The 17,712-nt window shown below is 36.1% G+C and overlaps 2 protein-coding genes across 3 annotated transcripts in view; one reads left to right on the top strand and one right to left on the bottom strand.

Moving 5' to 3' along the window:
- Positions 1–1,835: 1,835 nt before the first annotated feature.
- On the bottom strand, positions 1,836–15,198 carry LOC121418842 (protein arginine methyltransferase NDUFAF7, mitochondrial-like). 2 transcript variants are annotated; one of them, XM_041613022.1, is made up of 11 exons: positions 14,806–15,198; positions 11,670–11,860; positions 9,283–9,363; positions 8,434–8,544; positions 7,607–7,832; positions 6,546–6,604; positions 6,093–6,212; positions 5,535–5,678; positions 5,189–5,294; positions 4,385–4,452; positions 1,836–3,589 (listed from the first exon to the last, which is right to left on the bottom strand). In XM_041613022.1, the coding sequence occupies exons 2-11, from the start codon at positions 11,754–11,756 to the stop codon at positions 3,437–3,439; spliced, it is 1,155 nt and encodes a 384-aa protein (XP_041468956.1). In that variant the 5' UTR covers positions 11,757–11,860; positions 14,806–15,198; the 3' UTR covers positions 1,836–3,436. The 2 variants fall into 2 exon arrangements, with proteins under 2 accessions (XP_041468956.1, XP_041468955.1); XM_041613021.1 differs by lacking the exon at positions 14,806–15,198 and adding an exon at positions 14,300–14,468.
- Positions 14,559–17,712, top strand: part of LOC121418841 — a 20,740-nt gene continuing 17,586 nt past the window's right edge. The window contains exon 1 of the mRNA XM_041613020.1: positions 14,559–14,773. Coding sequence (XP_041468954.1) covers positions 14,683–14,773 — 91 coding nt within the window. The 5' untranslated portion in view covers positions 14,559–14,682. The remainder of the gene's footprint in view (positions 14,774–17,712) is intronic.

Below are 17,712 nucleotides of genomic sequence, written 5' to 3'. Positions count from 1 at the left end.
GGGCTAAATAGGCCAACCTTTGAGAATTAGGGCCATTAGGGTTGAGAACTCATTTTTTTCATTAATACTTCAACACACACAACACAATCCAAAATCAGATTATTCAAACTATCAAGGCGTAGTTTTATTTGATCAAAGTGCTTTTCACAAAGAAAAACAAATAGCTGAAAAATTTCAGTTGATTATCATTATAGAAACAATAACGTAACACGAGTTGAAATTTAGAACGTTTAGTGTAAGGTCCTCATATAAGTTTGATCTTATACAAAAATTGAAGAGGCTGTAGAACAGATAAATTATTTCATGATGATGGATCTCAGACATTTCTTGTTCAGACATGGTGAGACTAAAATAGAATATGAGGTGTCAAAGAAATATGTTGCAGAGGCAAGAAATTTTGTTTTGTGCAAAGCGAAAAAAAAACTGGACTAATCACATTCTTTTATTTGGAAATGCTGCAAAATAGAAAAGGTTAGCCCAGAATTAGTGTCCAGGGGCGATATTCTGAACATGTCTTTTCTCCATATTTTATCATTTCCCAGAGATATGACAAAATCCGCATTCTGGTGGATGTCGTAACTTTTGTCTCTTCACTTTAGCACACACCAAAAATACGCTGCTTTAAATGTGCGTAATCCTTTTTTTAAAGCAAAATATATGACAAAAGTTATGACTGGGGGGTAGTAGTCATAAATTTTGTCATATCTTTTAGTACCAAATGTACCGATACCCTGCAGACTGAATGTCAAACATATATCGATGTTACTTAGATTAGATTGTGGTATTAGTTTCACTCGTCATCCATGACATTTTTCAGTATATTTTCATGCTAAAATTAGTTAGGCCCTACATATTAATTCCTCCTTTTTTCCGTTTTCCTTCTTTTTCTACTTCTCCTCTAAAACCCTTCACAGCTGTCTCTCTGTAATTAAGCGCATCATAAGCGTAGTTGCACGATGCCAGCAACTGTATTGGGGATACGCCCTACCTGCCATGGGGCCTTCCTATTGGCTAGAAGGGCTCCCACTGGGAACTAAAGTTGATTTTGATTGGTTTGCTTCCGAAAAGATGGGCAGGAACTTAGAGATATATGACAGGGAAAAGATAATGTTCAGAATACCGATTTGTGACAATCATAGTGGTGTCACATCTCGGAGGAAAATGACAAAATTTATGACAAAAGTTATGACAGCGTTCCAGAATACCACATCAGTTACATATAAAATCATTTGATATCATATAACACAATAACAAATTTGTCCGTGCACCTTTGCACCACCTCTGATACCTGAAAGGTATAATGCACATTTGTTGTGCAATGAGAAAGCTTATGATGTCACATCCCCACTAATTATTTTGTATTTTATTATATGAAATTATATTCAAATTTTTTTCCTCTAAGATTAAATAAATGTTGGATTCACTCCTCATTTAATAAGTTTTTAGCACTTTCACTCAAACAGTCTGGATTGCATATGAATTGCCAGGGATTGCTATCATCTGCATGTACACAGAAACTTGTTAATATTACTCTTCTGACACTGACATTTTAGAAAGATCTAGATTTAGACTTTATATTGACTATATCAACTCACTTCAGGGTATAAGTGTACAACTCATTTACAGTAATAATAATAATAATAATTGGCATTTATATAGCGCTTTATCAATCTACGACTGTTCAAAGCGCTTTACAATTATTATTACCCGGTCACTGGATTCATAGCATTCCAAGCAGCCTGTTAGGCGCAAACTTGCTAAACCAACCACAATGACGGTTGTTTCCTACCGGTACCCAATTAGCACCTGGGTGAGAGTGGCAAAGTGCGGATATAGAGATACATGAAAAAGTCACTGAATAAATGAGTACAGATAGAAGCCTAGGATACTCATTTTAATTCATATCACTACCCTAATATTCACTTCAAGCTAAGACAGCAGCTCTGAGACAAAACAGGAGTATCTGGGAAATATGATAAACATACCATATGTATGTTGGGCATAAGTAACTAATATACATCTTAAAACACAGAACACTGATGCAAACATATAAGATAATATTATTGATGTTGATATATCAAACGGTTCTAAAATGGTGGCGAGAACAAAAAACGGATGGTTAATGGAAGATGAAGAAATATCATCACCTGACTCACAAAGGTAATATTGGTACTTGAGCTACATAGTTCGTACAGTGAAACAAACTTATGTTATAAGGTGAAAGTTCTGTTATAAATGAGGAATAGGATTTATCGTCTAAGGTTTGCCGACAGAGGGCGGCTTGGGTGGGGAACAGATATGGCCATTAAAAAGGGTTAGATTTGGCTGTCTTGTTGAGTTGAGTCATATTTTTGCACAAGCCAATGTATTTATGCTTAGATGTCAAATTATTAAATGTTTGAAAAATAATACGAACCAAGACGGCTCAACAAGTTCAAGTGCGGATTTTTGTGGATTAATAGCTTCCATTCTTACACAGATTTTGCTATGCCGTTAGGTAGTGTAATGGAAGACAATATCAATAGCTGTGTAGACAATGTTTAAGTTGAATGTGATTGCTCAAATTCTACAGGGTCAGAAGGATTCTGTGATAGGTATGCTAATATTAGTAATATGTGCTGTATTGTCATGTTGAGAGAATGATGATGAATTCAAAGAATGTCATACGCTGTTGTGGATGATGCCACCCGATTGCGGCCAAACTAGAGCAAAGGAGCTCCTAGCAGAATGGTTTGGAGACAACCATAAGATGAAAGAAGCATGGCTGAGGTGTGTGTCACAGATGGGTTGGCGGTGACTAGTTACAACAAGGAGCTTAGAGATTTTGCAGACGAGCTGCAAACATGCTCAGAAACTACAATTGGTTGGTTAGTACAGTAATTCATCTCCAAATGGGCTCATGCTTTATTCGCCTTTAGATATAAATTGTCGTCCAGAGTTACGGTTTAACTTTGTATGCTACATAAGGTGCTAAATTCATGTTTGTTGCTACCGTTTGAGTAAGCAGTTCATTAATTTATATAAAGGGTGGGCTAATTCATTAAAAAATCTGGGTTCATTGATATTAAGCCTATTCTCAATGAGAGGCTAAATTAAGCTTTCATGAATTCATGAAAACTGTATGACCATGATGTGCACCACAGTTTTAAACCAAATTTGTGAATAATGCATCTGGCATTAATCTTTGGTGGGTAAAGGTATAAAAAAAACTTGGCCCTATTAAATAGGGTTATTGCACTACAATTATTCTATATATTCATTATAATATACTCTTATTCATACATATTGTATATATACAACATAAATCAAGTACTTCCATAGCTGTAAAATTAAATGTCGCCTGGTAAGGCACAACGGCAGTGAGAGTGAAGATAAAACAATGGAAGCATTCAAATGATATCTGGTAGTAAAAAATGCATAAAGATTATATAAAATTTCATCTGAATCCAGCTGGAACATACTGGTTTGGTAGATGAGGTAGGATAGAAAAGAATTTGAATCTCTCGCCCATTTGATCTGGCTGGGTCAGCATCTTGTAGCCGCTGATAAGGTTCTTGTGTTCCTCCGAAGGTGTGCTTTTCAGTAAAGCCTGATGAAAAAAAAAGTTCAAAAGAAATTGATAGGAATGGGCTTTATTGAAATTCATTATAAGTCTTCATAAGTTGACTTTCAATAAGTCAAAACAATTATGTTCAACAGGGCAGTTAGAGCATTTATTTCAGATGGAGATTATACCAAGCATTACCCCTTCTTAGACAAACAGATTTTGTGGTCCCAAGAGAACTTGGTCCAAGAGATTTAGGACCGAGGGATTTGGGACAGTGTCCTAAAAAGCTATACATGAAATAAAGGGTGTCACTTAGCATTGATAAAAAAAAAACAATTGGAAACATAAATGTTTTCATTTTTCCACCACTTTTTGGTAAGACGTGCATGGGCTGAAATCCCAGGGGAGACGAGTCCCCCCTACCCAAAATACTAGGGGGCACAATATCAAATTTCCCCCCCCTACAATTTTGGGTCTTTTATGATGGGAAGAAAGAAATTAAGATAAAACATGTATTATTTATGAGATGACCTTACTTTTTAGATGAAAACCTGCTTGTCAAATTTATTTTGGTCTAAATAACCTTACATTTGTGATAACCTTTTCTTTTGCCAATATAATTTTCTAGCCCCTGGTCCCCCTTTGGGGAGAGATTTCCGCCTTTGAAGATATGCCACATTCTAGAAGCAGTATGAATATAAAATTTCTGTCTTGTGTAGAATTATTAGCATGAAGACTCACTTTTTATAGATGAAAGGTTTGGTGCCCCAACGGCAATACAATATTTCACCATTGCCATAGCAATATCAATTTATAATGTGTCCACTTTAAACTAACCTTTAGTCTTGTGTCTATTCCCATCATCTGCAAGAACAAACCTTGGTGAATGGGGCCATAGGTAGCAGCTGAATGAACAAAAGACAAACACATAATGTCCACCCTTATAAACATGACAAATCCTACAAATTGATATGCAAAATTGCAGGCTTGGTACGTTTGGATTATTTTTAGTGGTGATGAAAATCGCACAGTGATGATGGAGATGGATGATGCATTATAATGATGATGAATACAAGCTTTAGAATGATAAGAATGGTGATGACAATGATGACGACAATGATTATGACGGTGACAATGATGATGATATAAATGATCTGTTGATCAATAGGATATGCTCAAAAGCTTCACCATGACATTCCTGGAGCACATGATATTTTTGTATTACTTGTCGAGCTTGCTGCATAAATGCTATATAAAAGCAAATCAGATATGCAATTGTTGTAATAGAATGACAAGAAGTAGAATATTTTTTCACTGAATTAACTATTGAGTCATCCAGACAAAAGTTAAAACTAATGGTCTTGAGAGGGTGTTGCAATACTCAGGAACTTAACAAGCTGCTATATAGAATGTCACCCTTTCTTTTAAACAAATCTATTCAACACCATCAGAAAAACAAGCAAAATATGTAGGGAATAAGCAACTACCGATACTTGCAAATATGAGCATATGCATTTATTATCTTTACTAAATGGAAGTAAAAATAAATTGTGCTAAATTCCTGAAAATACTGGCCAAAGTTGAGTGACTTTGACTGTCTGGACACTAATCTGACATATTACAGAGTGTATCTGGACATACCTCTATCCCCAACCATACGTCTGAGGTAAGCAAAGTCTACATCAGCTGTAAGGTCTGCTGTACCAGGTTCACTCAGCACATCATGGAGCTGGTGGTTTTTGAAACCCTGAAGAAAAAAAAACACCATCAAAAATAGAGAAAAATAATGATTAAGAAAATGGGACATGTATATAGCATAATTCTTCACAAAGCAACTTTTCATCATATTTCAAAGCTACACAAATACTTAAGAAGTCCATGTTGAAGTTAATGTTTTCACCTTTTTCCAAAACCCAACTTTCTATTAGAGACAGACTGAGCCTTGTGATTAGAACATTGGTCAATATTTGAGAAAAGAATATCTTACCCTGAAAGTATCTGTTTTGGTGCCATCATGTCCGTAGTCAACAATGAGTGCCATGCCGCCATCACTATAGATACGTCCTGCCATCTCTTGGACAATGACCGCAGCAGTCGGGCACACCTCTACATGGTCTCGCGTTTCTGATGCCTGATTAATGAGAATGAATGTTAAATACTCTGAGAAACTCAAAAGACTGATAGTGCAGAGTGCTTTAAACTCCTCATGGAAAATAATAATAACCATTTATAGGCCCTAATTTATTTCTGTTACTAATTTCAGGTTTCCTAAACATCTGTAACAGAACAACTCCCATGGATAAGATTCCCCAACAAACATTCTTGTACAGTTCATTACACCTAGATTACACCTGGAAAACGAGTAATGCAAAGTCACTGGGGAGCTGTCTAAGAACCACTTTATCACAGCTCAAATAATAATAATAGGCATTTATGTAGCGCCATCTGTATGTAAATAATCTATTCCAAGGCGCAGTGTTTTTTATTATTATTATTACCTTGTAATACAGCATTACGGAAGACAGACTAATTTCTGAACACTAACCTGGATGAAGGAATTAGAAGCCGGCGTAGGGGCTGGTGACAGGACAAACCTGAGGTCTTGAGGACTGTTAGAATCATCATCCACATCAATCATTATCTCTCGCCATCCTGAAGAACTTTTCTACAATAGAATATATGAATATGAGCGCTTAATGTGGCTCGGTTTTGATGCAAAGAAGTGTAGCATTATTGAATTCCGCAGACAAGACTAGTAAACAGCACATTCACTAATCTGATTCAGGTGAGCATTACAATATTACCCGGTATATCTGAATTACTGAACCCCATGCAATAAATGATATTGAGACATGTACAATGGTGTTAAAATTCAAACTAGATTAAGGAATCATAGTCTGAAATATGTACCCTCCTTGAAACAATTTAATCCTCAAAAAACTTCATGTTAGGAATCTTTTTCACTGAAAACCCAAATATACATAAATATTTTACATACCTGAAATTTATGAATTGGTAAGGCATCAAAGAATTCATGTGCAAGGAAGCATGTGAAACCTGCAGAAAATAAACACAAAGACAAATTCACAAATTCAGAATCGTATTAATAATCATTACACAATTTTACACAACGTCGTACACATATTGATAAGATTACCAATTACAATAAGGTAGTTTGAATTATGCAAAGTTGGTAATAGTCTAATTGGATCATGGCCATAGGATCAAACTAGATATTTCATATGTTAACCCAGATTATGTATAGACTATGATTAAACAATTTTAGTCTGTACCCCTCTATGGAATGCTAGGATTTATCTTCATTTTTCAATATCAAAGACAAGGTAATGTCCTTGCAAAATGTCAAAGAAATTCATTATATCAATTCTATTTGTCTTACTCTTTTCATTTGACTGCAAAGTCAACTGTTTTACACTTTCCACTGCAAAATGTGGATAAACTGTACTTAATGAGTAACAGGTAATCCATTAAGTATGGTCTAAGTTGACTTAACAGGAACAATCATTGTTAAAGAGAAATTCCAGTAATTGCAGTAAACACTGCTTTCATGAGAAAGTCTGTAAAATAAGGCTTAATTGTCAGTATATCATCGAGGATCTAGATCTGGCACAGTTACATAAACTGAGTTTAGTGAAATCTTGAAATCTACGCTGAAAAACATTCACACTGAAGATCACCAACAAAGACAAGCGCACGTGGGCCAGTGTATAATTACTGCATTGAATGTCGGGCCCGACGCTTGACCTGAATCCTGTGCTTATTTGCTGATTTCTCAGCAGTTACACAATTTCTTCTAGAATCCTTTGGCACATATGTTTTACATGTATCTATACAAACAGACACTTTGGTGGTCATTGCATTGGATTCTGTACGAACTCATTTTGATATCGTTACTAAAACTGGCATTTACCTTTAACAATGCTTTGAGAGTATCAATCCTTGGGATTAACCATTGCTGTGTTAAGACCATCTGGAACCAATTCAACAATTGAAGAACAAGCAGCTAAAATCTGACCAGAATTTAACTGGACTACTCACCACTTGGAATTTGGGAAAGACTTGTGTACCATGAGACTGGAATACCCCCCTTGATTGATGCGGACCTGTATGGTATACCATCGATGACCCCTCCATTGACCTCATCCTTTAACCTCCGTTGGTGACCTGTGAGTGTCTTGTGCTGGACATCACTCATCCCAGGACTCACCTCAATGAGATGGAGGCTCAAGGTGTCCAGGGGAAGCTGAGGAAACTGCTTAAAAACCTGGACACAAGATCCACATAAAAATGAATGAAATCTTTGAAAATAAATGAGAAATTGTTCATGCATTGATTCTAAATGTAAATGTATATTTTAGAAGAAAACAAAAGAAACAAAATCATAGGGAACTAAATCAATTATTAATTAAAAAGGTAAGAAATGATATGTTCCTTTTAATCATTGGAAGAAAAAACTGGTTTAAATATCCTGATTACACTTTTTTAATAATGAATACAAACCCTAAAAAATGATTAGTAAATTCCATTTAGCCTAACAAGGAGTCTGACCATATATATACAAAGTTCTAAATTTATGATAGATATTGATCCATGATGTATTAACCATCAAAATAATTAGTAATATCTGAATCTAGATTGTAAAATCATCTTCATAACAATGGACTGATGCAACAAAAAAAATGTAATAGGATCTACATTTTTCTTATTTTGTATATATATTCTATTTTGCATAGTGACCTTTTGACCTGTATGTCTGAGTTAACTCAGTTTGAAGTCTTATTGAAATAATACCACGTTCAATGGGTGAACTTAAACAATGCAAGAGATTAAACTGAACCGCTTTCACAGACGACTACCATACTTACCCTGAGTACATCATCAGCAAGGGTACCTCTACCAGGACCAAGCTCTACCAGCTGTAGGGGTCTCGGACATCCTAATCTTGACCATTCATGGATGATCCACAGAGCTATCAGCTACAAGTAATGACAATATTCATCTCTTAAGAACAATGGATGTAAGTAGAATATATACAAATGGGTGAAAATAAAGTTACAAATGACTTAACACTGGACTGGTGACCGTTTCTTGTGGTATTCAATGTTAGATGTTGCTGAATAAGGTCCTAAGAACATGTTCCATTTGTGCATGAAGTTGTGCATAACTTCACAAATCCGGGGGGGGGGGGGGGATCTGGTAACTTGTGTATAAAGTCAATCTTCCATTTATAAGTTAAATATTCATCTCAGTCAAAATTCTCTTTTAGACCTTATGCACAAATATGTCTTATAACTCTTCTCGGTCAAATTCATCTTTACTCAAACAGATTTTAGTGGTCCCAAAAGATTTTACTCAGGCAGAGTTACCTGCATTCAACACCCAGGAATGCTAAGAGTGCTCCAATACTACCTAAGCTTTACCTATGGGACCAATTATGGTGTGTGATTAATTTCAACTCCTTGGTATTGGAGGCATGATTTGACAATCTGAGTTAACAAAAATGATCAAAATACCATCATTGATAGGTCAGCACTCAGCATCAAGTGAGTCTTGTCTCAAGATCAGTCTTATTTTTATTTTGGTTATTAAGACATCAACAATAATATTATTCATTTATTCGTTTTGAAGCAATCTCTATTGTTTTGCTTGTAACGTGGAGTGCCGCTTTACACCACACAAGAATAGCAATGATTTTTAAGAGAATAAACAATTACCTCTCCAAACATCTGACTAATCTCTGGGGAAGTAATGAAATCTCCTCTCTCACCAAACACATCTCCCTGCATGTAGTAACCCTAAATAAAAACAGGAACAATCATTGTTAAAGAGAAATTCCAGTAGTTGCAGTAAACACTGATTTCATGAGAAAGTCTGTAAAACAAGGCTTAATTGTCAGTATGTATCATCGAGGATCTAGATCTGGTACAGTTACATTAACTGAACTTTGTGAAATCTTGAAATCTACGCTGAAAAATGTTCACACCGAAGATCCCCAATACAGATAAGCGCACGTGGGACAATGTATAATAATTGCTTAGAGTGTCGGGCCCGACGCCCTACCCGAATCCTGTGCTTATTTGCTGATTTCTTAGCAATTACACAATTTCTTCCAGAATCCTTTGGCACATGCGTTTCATTTAAACAGACACTTTGGTGGTCATTTCATTGGATTCTGTACGAACTCATTTTGATATCGTTACCAAAACTATAAAAAAAAATCATTAGAAATTACAATTTTTTCCCTATGGAGCAAAAGAGTAAATACAATAACCAAAAGCTTTAAAAAAACAGTGTATAATTTCACATAACAACTGCATTACAAAATAAATTTCGACCATAGATACATAGATAGATAGATAAATGGTATTTATTGTGATAAAAATTCAATTAGCAGCCAAAGGCTGAATTGCATGAATTTGTACATAGTAAAATCTTAGTAAACAAACAAGCGAAACAATAAAAAAAATAACAACAAAGTCTACTAATGTATAATACTGGAAAGGGGATACAAAAAGAAAAGTATGGAGAGGGAGAAGTAATGTCAAATACAGGAATGGGGAAAGGTTAGGAGTAGACTAAATGTATATACCTTTAACATAATGCACATTTTAACATAAATATATATTTAACCAATTATGAATGAATAACAATACATGTAGATTGAAGAGAGGATTGTATGAAATTGCTTGCTTTGTAGAAAAGAAAAAAAATAAAGCTATTAATTGGGTGAAACTGAAGGACAATGCCTAACACATCAAATATAATAACACTGTGGCCCGTATTCTGAAGTCGGGTTTACAAACTCGGGTTTAAAGTTGTGGTTTAAGTATAGATAGCCAATTGTTACATAAATCACTAACAATAGAGATATTATATTTCAGCTAATTTGGCTCTCAAATCATTCACAATTGTCTTGGAAGTATAAATAGATGATTGTCTTTAACATCGATGAATCAGGAAAGAGCACAGCAAACACAAGAAACATACAATTTACTAAAATTGTTGACACTTTTGGCTTCCCATAATTTTAGCACCGAGTTAGACCATGGTCTAAGTTAAACCTGACTTCAGAATATGGGCTATTACATAGAGGCAAATGTCTGCAGGAGTAAATATCAGATTATGATACAGAGACTAGTGATATGAGAAAATAGGAGGAAACCATTGCCTGGCTTGAGATTAATACTAGGCACGTTGGGCTCTGATGAAAGTAAGTGAACGAAAACTTGATGAAGAATACCCTCTTGCAGAGATCCAACGTATGAATGAGACTCACTGTATGCCATATGCCAGTGCTAAAAAGGCTACCAGAATGATCAGACCATTAATTATGTTGGAAGCAGCATAATACCCCCCCCCCATGGGCTGACCGTCTGGCACTGATCCAGATGATGATTGATTCACAGCATTTGTATTGCACTGCCTAATGGAATTGGGTCCAATGGTTCATCTTGACATGCTATCCCACAATGTTTTTATTCATGGGGGAAATCCAATATGATGGGCTACATAATGTATTCCTATGGAATAAACTTTTACACGACATTTATAATATTTCCTGCCTCAGCATCTTCAAATCTCACTAAAAACTGGTGATTCAGATATGCTTTCCAGAAATTCCTGTAAATGAACAATGGAGCTATAGCTCTATGATGGAACTTTCAGCTCTCTATATTATGTGTCTATAATTTCCAATTCTTCATTGCCTTGATAGCTCTGCTTCTTTGGCTAATGAACTGAATTAACTGATTTAATTTTCAGTAAACTATGGAAATTTGGTGCTTGCTGGTTATTCAGGTACACAAATAGGCCTACACAAATTAAGCTACCAGTATACAAAAAAAAATGACAATCAATACATCCAATCATAACAGCATGGTTTCCATTAACTTGTAGGAACTCATTCATTCGCCATATATCAATTAATAATTTAACTTAAAATTAATTTAAGAAATAAAAATGAAATAGATATCTAAAAAAAATACAAAAATAGATTAAGAAAAAGAAAACAAAAAATAACAAAGAAAAAATCTATCATCATAAAACCAATTTATCTGAAAAATATATTTAAAATAAATTAAAGTACTGTCTTCATCCATACCCCAACAGGACTTGTAAGGACTTCCTTCATATAGTCTGCTACTGTGATGGGACCTAGAGTACGGATACGCTGTTTCAATCCCTCCATCACGATACTCTCCTTTGCGACTGCTGCACTGCTACCATGGCAACGTGTAGATGCTGTTCTCCATGGATAATGGGGGAGTCGGCTTCCTGAACATCTGATATTACCTGGAAGTGGAATTATTGAAATATTCAAACAAAGAATTATTATACCACCTGCCTCTACAAAAGTTATTCAAGGAGTCAGGAGTGATGGAAAAGCATCACCTGAGAAAAATAAAATGACTTTCATAAAAGCCCCCCCCCCCATCCCCCCAAAAAGACACTGCTTCATTTGTAGAACAGGGATTACCGTCTTGCCACACCAAAAATCAAAAGAAAAATCCTCATGAAAATATGTCCTGGAAAGTTGATAGCATGTCCCCACTTAGCCAGCGCCCAAGCTGATTTAAAAAAAATTTATGATCAAGTAACTCCTGTAAACCTCCATCTCACAACCTGGAGGTTGAGAGTTCCAACCTCGGCCTCGTCAGCAAGACAATAAAACTTTAAAGATGGGAGTTGCTGGAACTTGCTGCTACCATTTTGCGTTCAACAATTCACGGCCAAGCCCAAGGGATAAACGTTGATCCGGCATGGTTGCAGGACTTGCAGGCCCTATGATCAATTGCGCAAAAATAATTTTTCAAGTATTTCTATTTCAGATTTTGTTTCAGGCACTTATATTGTGGGGCAGCTGCTCAGAAAACTTAAATTTTAACATTAGACTTAGAGAGACTAGGCCGTGCCGGCTAGATGTAATTCTTATCTAAATCTATGACAGATTTTCCTCTAACCTTCACCAATTTTGTAAAATCATATTTTCTGCTACCTTTACAACAAACTTTGGCGTTAGGATGAACCCCCCCCCCCTTTTTTTTAAACCCAACATCCAAAATAAGACAGTCATTCCATTTCCGCTGGGTACGAACGCAGGGTGACCAGATTTCACAAAATGAAATACGGGACATCAATCGGCAAACTAATGACAACAAAGAAGGCCACATACAGCGTTAGCCTTGTGAAATAAAATATAAAGCATTGGAAGGGAGGATGAACGAAAGAATGAAGGAGAGAAAGAAAAGAGATTAATTGAGAAGGAAAGAAAATGAAGAAAAAACTGGAAAAAACAGAAAGTTAGAATAAAACAAGGATGAAAGAAAGAATGAAAGAGATTCTTTGAAATGAATATAGAAAGAAATAAAAAGAAAGGAAAGAAAAGAAAGATGAATAACTGTGAAAAGACAAAATAAAGGAGAGAATTAAAGGGAAAAGGTAAATAAAGGGAGGAAGAAAGAAAGAATGAAGGGAGAAATAAGTTTCCTTCATTCTTTGGAAGAAGAAAAACAGGAAGGGAGGAAGGGAAAGAAAGAAAGAAAGAATAAGGGAAAAGAATTAGAAGGAAAAAATAAAATAAATAAAAAAAGAAAGAGGGAGGGAGGGAAGAATGAAGGGAGGAGAGAACGAAATAAGAGAAAATAATGAAAGGGGAGATAGAACGAAAAGAAACAGGAGAGGAAGGGAAAGGGAAGCCAATGAAATTTTAAGGAAAGAAAGAATGAAGGAATAAAAAAGTAAATTTGATAAAGAAGGAAAGTACGAGAAAGAAGGAAAGAAAGAAAAATGAACAGAGAGAGAGAGAAATGCTCAGGAAAGAAAGATAGGAAATAAAGATCTAACAAAAAAGGGCAAGCAGGAAGGATAGGGTAGAAAAGAAAGAAAGAGGACGAAATTTCAAACTTCAAGCAAACAAAAAAATCCAATCATCTAACAGAAATCATGTTATTTGGTGTTTTTTTAAATGTGTTTTAAAAATTTATTAGATGAAACATCGCGGCATTGTACACACCAAGACTCAAAACGAAAGCTGAAACAACTAGATCTAGTTATGAAATCTCAATAACTTGTTCCTCCGATTACATCTCCAAAATTAATCTGAGAATCCATAACAATTAGTAAAATTTCCCGCCGATTTTGTGATTATTTTGGTGGAAAAATTGTTTATCAAGTGAGATTGTTTGCACCATTGAGAATTTGGTCCTATCCTACATGCCTATCTAGTAGCCTGCCACACACAGGCAGGAGACCAGTCGAGGCCACATCTTTTGGAATGTATTGGGTTAGCAAGAAATTCACCGCAGAACTTGCAAAGGTTGACAGTTATCGGTTTAATTGTTGTCTCTGCTTCGTCATCTGTTGGTTAATTATTTAATAAAAATTCGTCACTTTTGAGTGTATTAACTACATTTTGTTCAATATTCTGAAATACGGGACAAACAGGCGTCCCGGGAAGGGTTTGTCGGGACGCCGGGACAAAGGAGAAATATACGGGACAATCCCGGGAAATACGGGACGTCTGGTCACCCTGTACGAAAGTGCATCCGGTACGCCTTCCCTTGTACTGTACAGCCGAGCCTAGCCCTCATACCGCAATGAGAATTGAGATTCACTCCGCAGTGCCAGAGCCCAGAGCAGCATGAGCAGAGATACGGTCCCGATTCCCGATTACACACCCTGGCCGTGCACGCTTGATTTTACGAAAACCTAAGCTTGACTGCATAATATTACCACATCTAAGGATGCAATTCTTAAAATTGCAAATACTGATGATCTTTTGTCGCAAAATAGTAGAACGCAACATGATTCTTTCTTTCCTTGGCCTTGGTACGGTGTGCGATGCCGCAACTGTTTGTCAACAACAAATAACGGCTTTTAGCTAGTCTTATTCTGTACGGTTTATGAATACCGATATGAATATGATTTTCTTTTTAACACATTTCAGTATGAATGTACCTTATCTTGAATATATCTAATTTTAAATCAATATCTTGATCATGCCAAAATTCTTCCAGTAATTAGTAATGACCTCCCAATGGCCTATCGTCGATGGGTCTGACAGTACAGGGAGGTATTTAATAAAAAAGACTTGATGACAGACTGAGAGGGGGAAAATGGCTGCGCCCGGTTGTGGACCGTGGAACTCGAGAGATTTGATTCCTCCACCCACTAATTTCTTGAAGATCAACCTAGCAAGATTATCAGGTGTCATTTCCATATATTCTCTGGTTACTTACGATGTTTATTTCTCGATAATTCCCATCTCTCAAGCGCTTGCTAGTACGCTAATTTCGCACCGTCCATGCCCAATACGAAAGTTACTTAACAGACAAGACCAATCCAGGACAGAGGCAGAGATCAGCGCAGCCCGGCCCGGTGGTGGTGGCGTCACGGAGCGGAGGGCGGGTGGTTGCATTTTTCGCTGTAGAACACCAATCGGGTTCGGGGATGCGAAAGCGCACTAGTGCCCCCTTTCTCATTTGTTTGAAACGTTCCGGTAGTTGATTGAATTCTTTGCCAGTGGCATTGCCAGACCAATTGACCATAAATCCATGAATTTCATGAAAGCAATGGCAGCCATCTGCTTTGACTTTGAGAAGTCATTTTCCTTTTTTTTCTTGTACTCAGACGGCTCGTTATCGTGCAGCCGCCAATAGGAATTTAAAAATGTAAAAATCCGGCCACCTGTGGGGCTCATCGAATTTTTTCTTTATTTCATAAAAATATATGATTATGAAAAGAACTGGACCAAAATAAGGATTATAAGTTAAGAAATGGACACACACAAATCTAAATTTTTAGCTTCTGGAGCTGTTATAAATTTATCCTTGATGCCAAAACTTGTCCTTAAAGTGAAGTGCCTAATAGGAATTTTGATGCTCTTAATGGTATGACTTTTTAAAAGATTTGGAAATCAGATCACCATGAAAAATTGCAACAAAGTGAAAAAATTTGTGCCAAACAGAAATTTCATTTTCCCAAAGTAAACGCATGAGGAAATGGCAGTCTCAACACACACACAAATAAGGGTTTGCAATTTATCTCTAAATCCTTATTTAAAATGATCATATAAATTTGTCCTTAATGTCAAAAGAAGTCCCTGAATTTTCCTTTTCCATACATCCCAAACATTAGAATCAATTCAGATCATGTTTTTTAGCAGCCTGAATTTCCTGAAAAATGTGCCATATTTTCCCCTAAATCAGCCTTTTTATGCTGACACTTTTCAGTGTGGCTTCAGACACCCTACCAATAAAACAGAGTCCAAAGCTTTGGTCTAGAAATGACCAAGCCAGGGCAAGGAGCAAGAGTCCAAGTGCGGGGGAGGGGGGGGGCATTCAACCACAAAAGTGGTACGTGCCATGGCCGAGACAAGAAACCGGGAGCTTTGGATGGTATGCTTTTTCACTGCATGTTTCTACAAAAAAGTGAAACAGATAAACACGGCAACAACCACCTCCTAGAGGTGGTTATGAGAAACCATATTTTGCGCGACGGATTTGGGCCTATCAAACCACATCACGTTTGTTTCTACAGAGAAGTTTTCCGGAATTCTGGATACTTACACGGGTAATACTAGCCTTTAACGATTCTCTGTAGAAACACGCTGTTAGACTAAGTCTTAATCTAGATGTCTAGAGTCTTCTCATGATATTGGCTAACATTTTTAGTTATGAATCGATAGTTATTAATGTTCATTTCTGTGAACTGACAACAATAAAGTGATAAGAAACTTAACCATGTAGTAGAATTAGATCTAGATCTAAGTAAATAAAATTACTTAGATTGGTCTGGCAGATTGAATGGTGACTGGACATGTCACATGGTATGATAACTAACATGGCCTGAAACAAAAAATGTGTTAAATTGAATAAATTTTCAAATTTTTCCCCGGAATGTATTTTAATTGTGTGCCTGGTCATGATTTCCACCTTGTAATTATGCCCCTCCCCCCCCCCGCACTTATCTAATGTACCCTTGTCTTCAGATAGAACTCCATTTGGCTTTGTGCACTCATCCAATGTACAAGATTATGATGCGTTCTGTGTTAGGACTCCCTGTGTGGTGAAATATGGTTGGCAATGTTTGGCTTATTTTCTCTTGTTCTTGAGGATAAATGCTTGATTTTTAGCTGTCTGTTTCCATTACAGCTATTCATCATATAACTTTGGCTCTAAAGTCAATTGAGATCATTTAATTATTTTTTTATCTAAATTGAAATAGAGATTGTTTTGTGACATTTCAAACCAACTTTACTTTCCACCAATAGAGGGCCCCACAAAAATATGAAAAATGAAGTTTTTGAGTGCTTTGGTTAATATAAAAAATGATCCAAAACTTCATAATGAAAACAAATCGTAACTGAATGGAACTGAGTACGGTACATTTGCTATATGAGTGATACCTTTTTGAATGTATATTGTAGCCTATGTTACATAGAGTTGCCCCAGACGGTGGTTTCAGAGTGCAAGTGCCCCCCCTCCCTGTTTATTTGTTTTAGTGTCATAGTCTAAACAGTTAACTTGAAATATTTTGTATTGATAATGAACTCCCCATAAAGTGCTATTATTGATAGGACCCAATACGAAATGAAACATTTATCAAGCTTTCCAAATTATAACAAAATTTGTAATCACTACTGGAATTCTTGATGACGAAAGTGAAATCAGGAGAAATTGCATTATAATCTCATCATCCATAATGCATAGGGGCTATTCCACGGTTACTCACGTTACATTTGGAGACACCTTGACTCATACTTGGAGCTGTAACTCCATTATTATTGATAGGAACTAAACATCTCCTTATCACAACAAAGTACACAGTCTGACTATCCTTTGTATAAAAACAAAACTTTGGAAATTTTATTATGCTCCTGGCAAATCTTTGGAATGTGTCGGTTACTCACGTTACATGATTTGGACATGCATAAAATGAAAAGTCGACATAGGTGAAAAGTCTCCTCATACGAGGCTTTTATGAAAGTTGATTATATCCTTTTCAAAGAAGTATATTAGGGAGACAAACTTTGTATATAATTAAAAAAATAAAGAACACATGGTTTTTACTTGGGGTGCAGATAATATGGTTACTCACGTTACAGTTACGTTACATTTTGTCCATGTATGGTTAACAACACACAT

Source organism: Lytechinus variegatus, chromosome 7 (assembly GCF_018143015.1).
Source record: "Lytechinus variegatus isolate NC3 chromosome 7, Lvar_3.0, whole genome shotgun sequence".
NCBI classification, from domain to species: Eukaryota; Metazoa; Echinodermata; class Echinoidea; order Temnopleuroida; family Toxopneustidae; genus Lytechinus; species Lytechinus variegatus.
Note: the sequence above shows the minus strand (reverse complement) of the source record. Positions and strands in the feature narration are given on the sequence as shown.

Bases quoted from the DNA above. Each gene is read 5' to 3' on its own strand.
- LOC121418842 (XM_041613021.1), bottom strand. From the start codon at position 14,372: ATGTTGCGTTCTACTATTTTGCGACAAAAGATCATCAGTATTTGCAAT. The intron at 8,545-9,282 runs GTAATTGTTTAT...CATTACTTGTAG, and splicing joins TTAGTCAGATGTTTGGAGAG to CTGATAGCTCTGTGGATCAT. The intron at 7,833-8,433 runs GTAAGTATGGTA...TCTTGTGTCCAG, and splicing joins TTGCTGATGATGTACTCAGG to GTTTTTAAGCAGTTTCCTCA.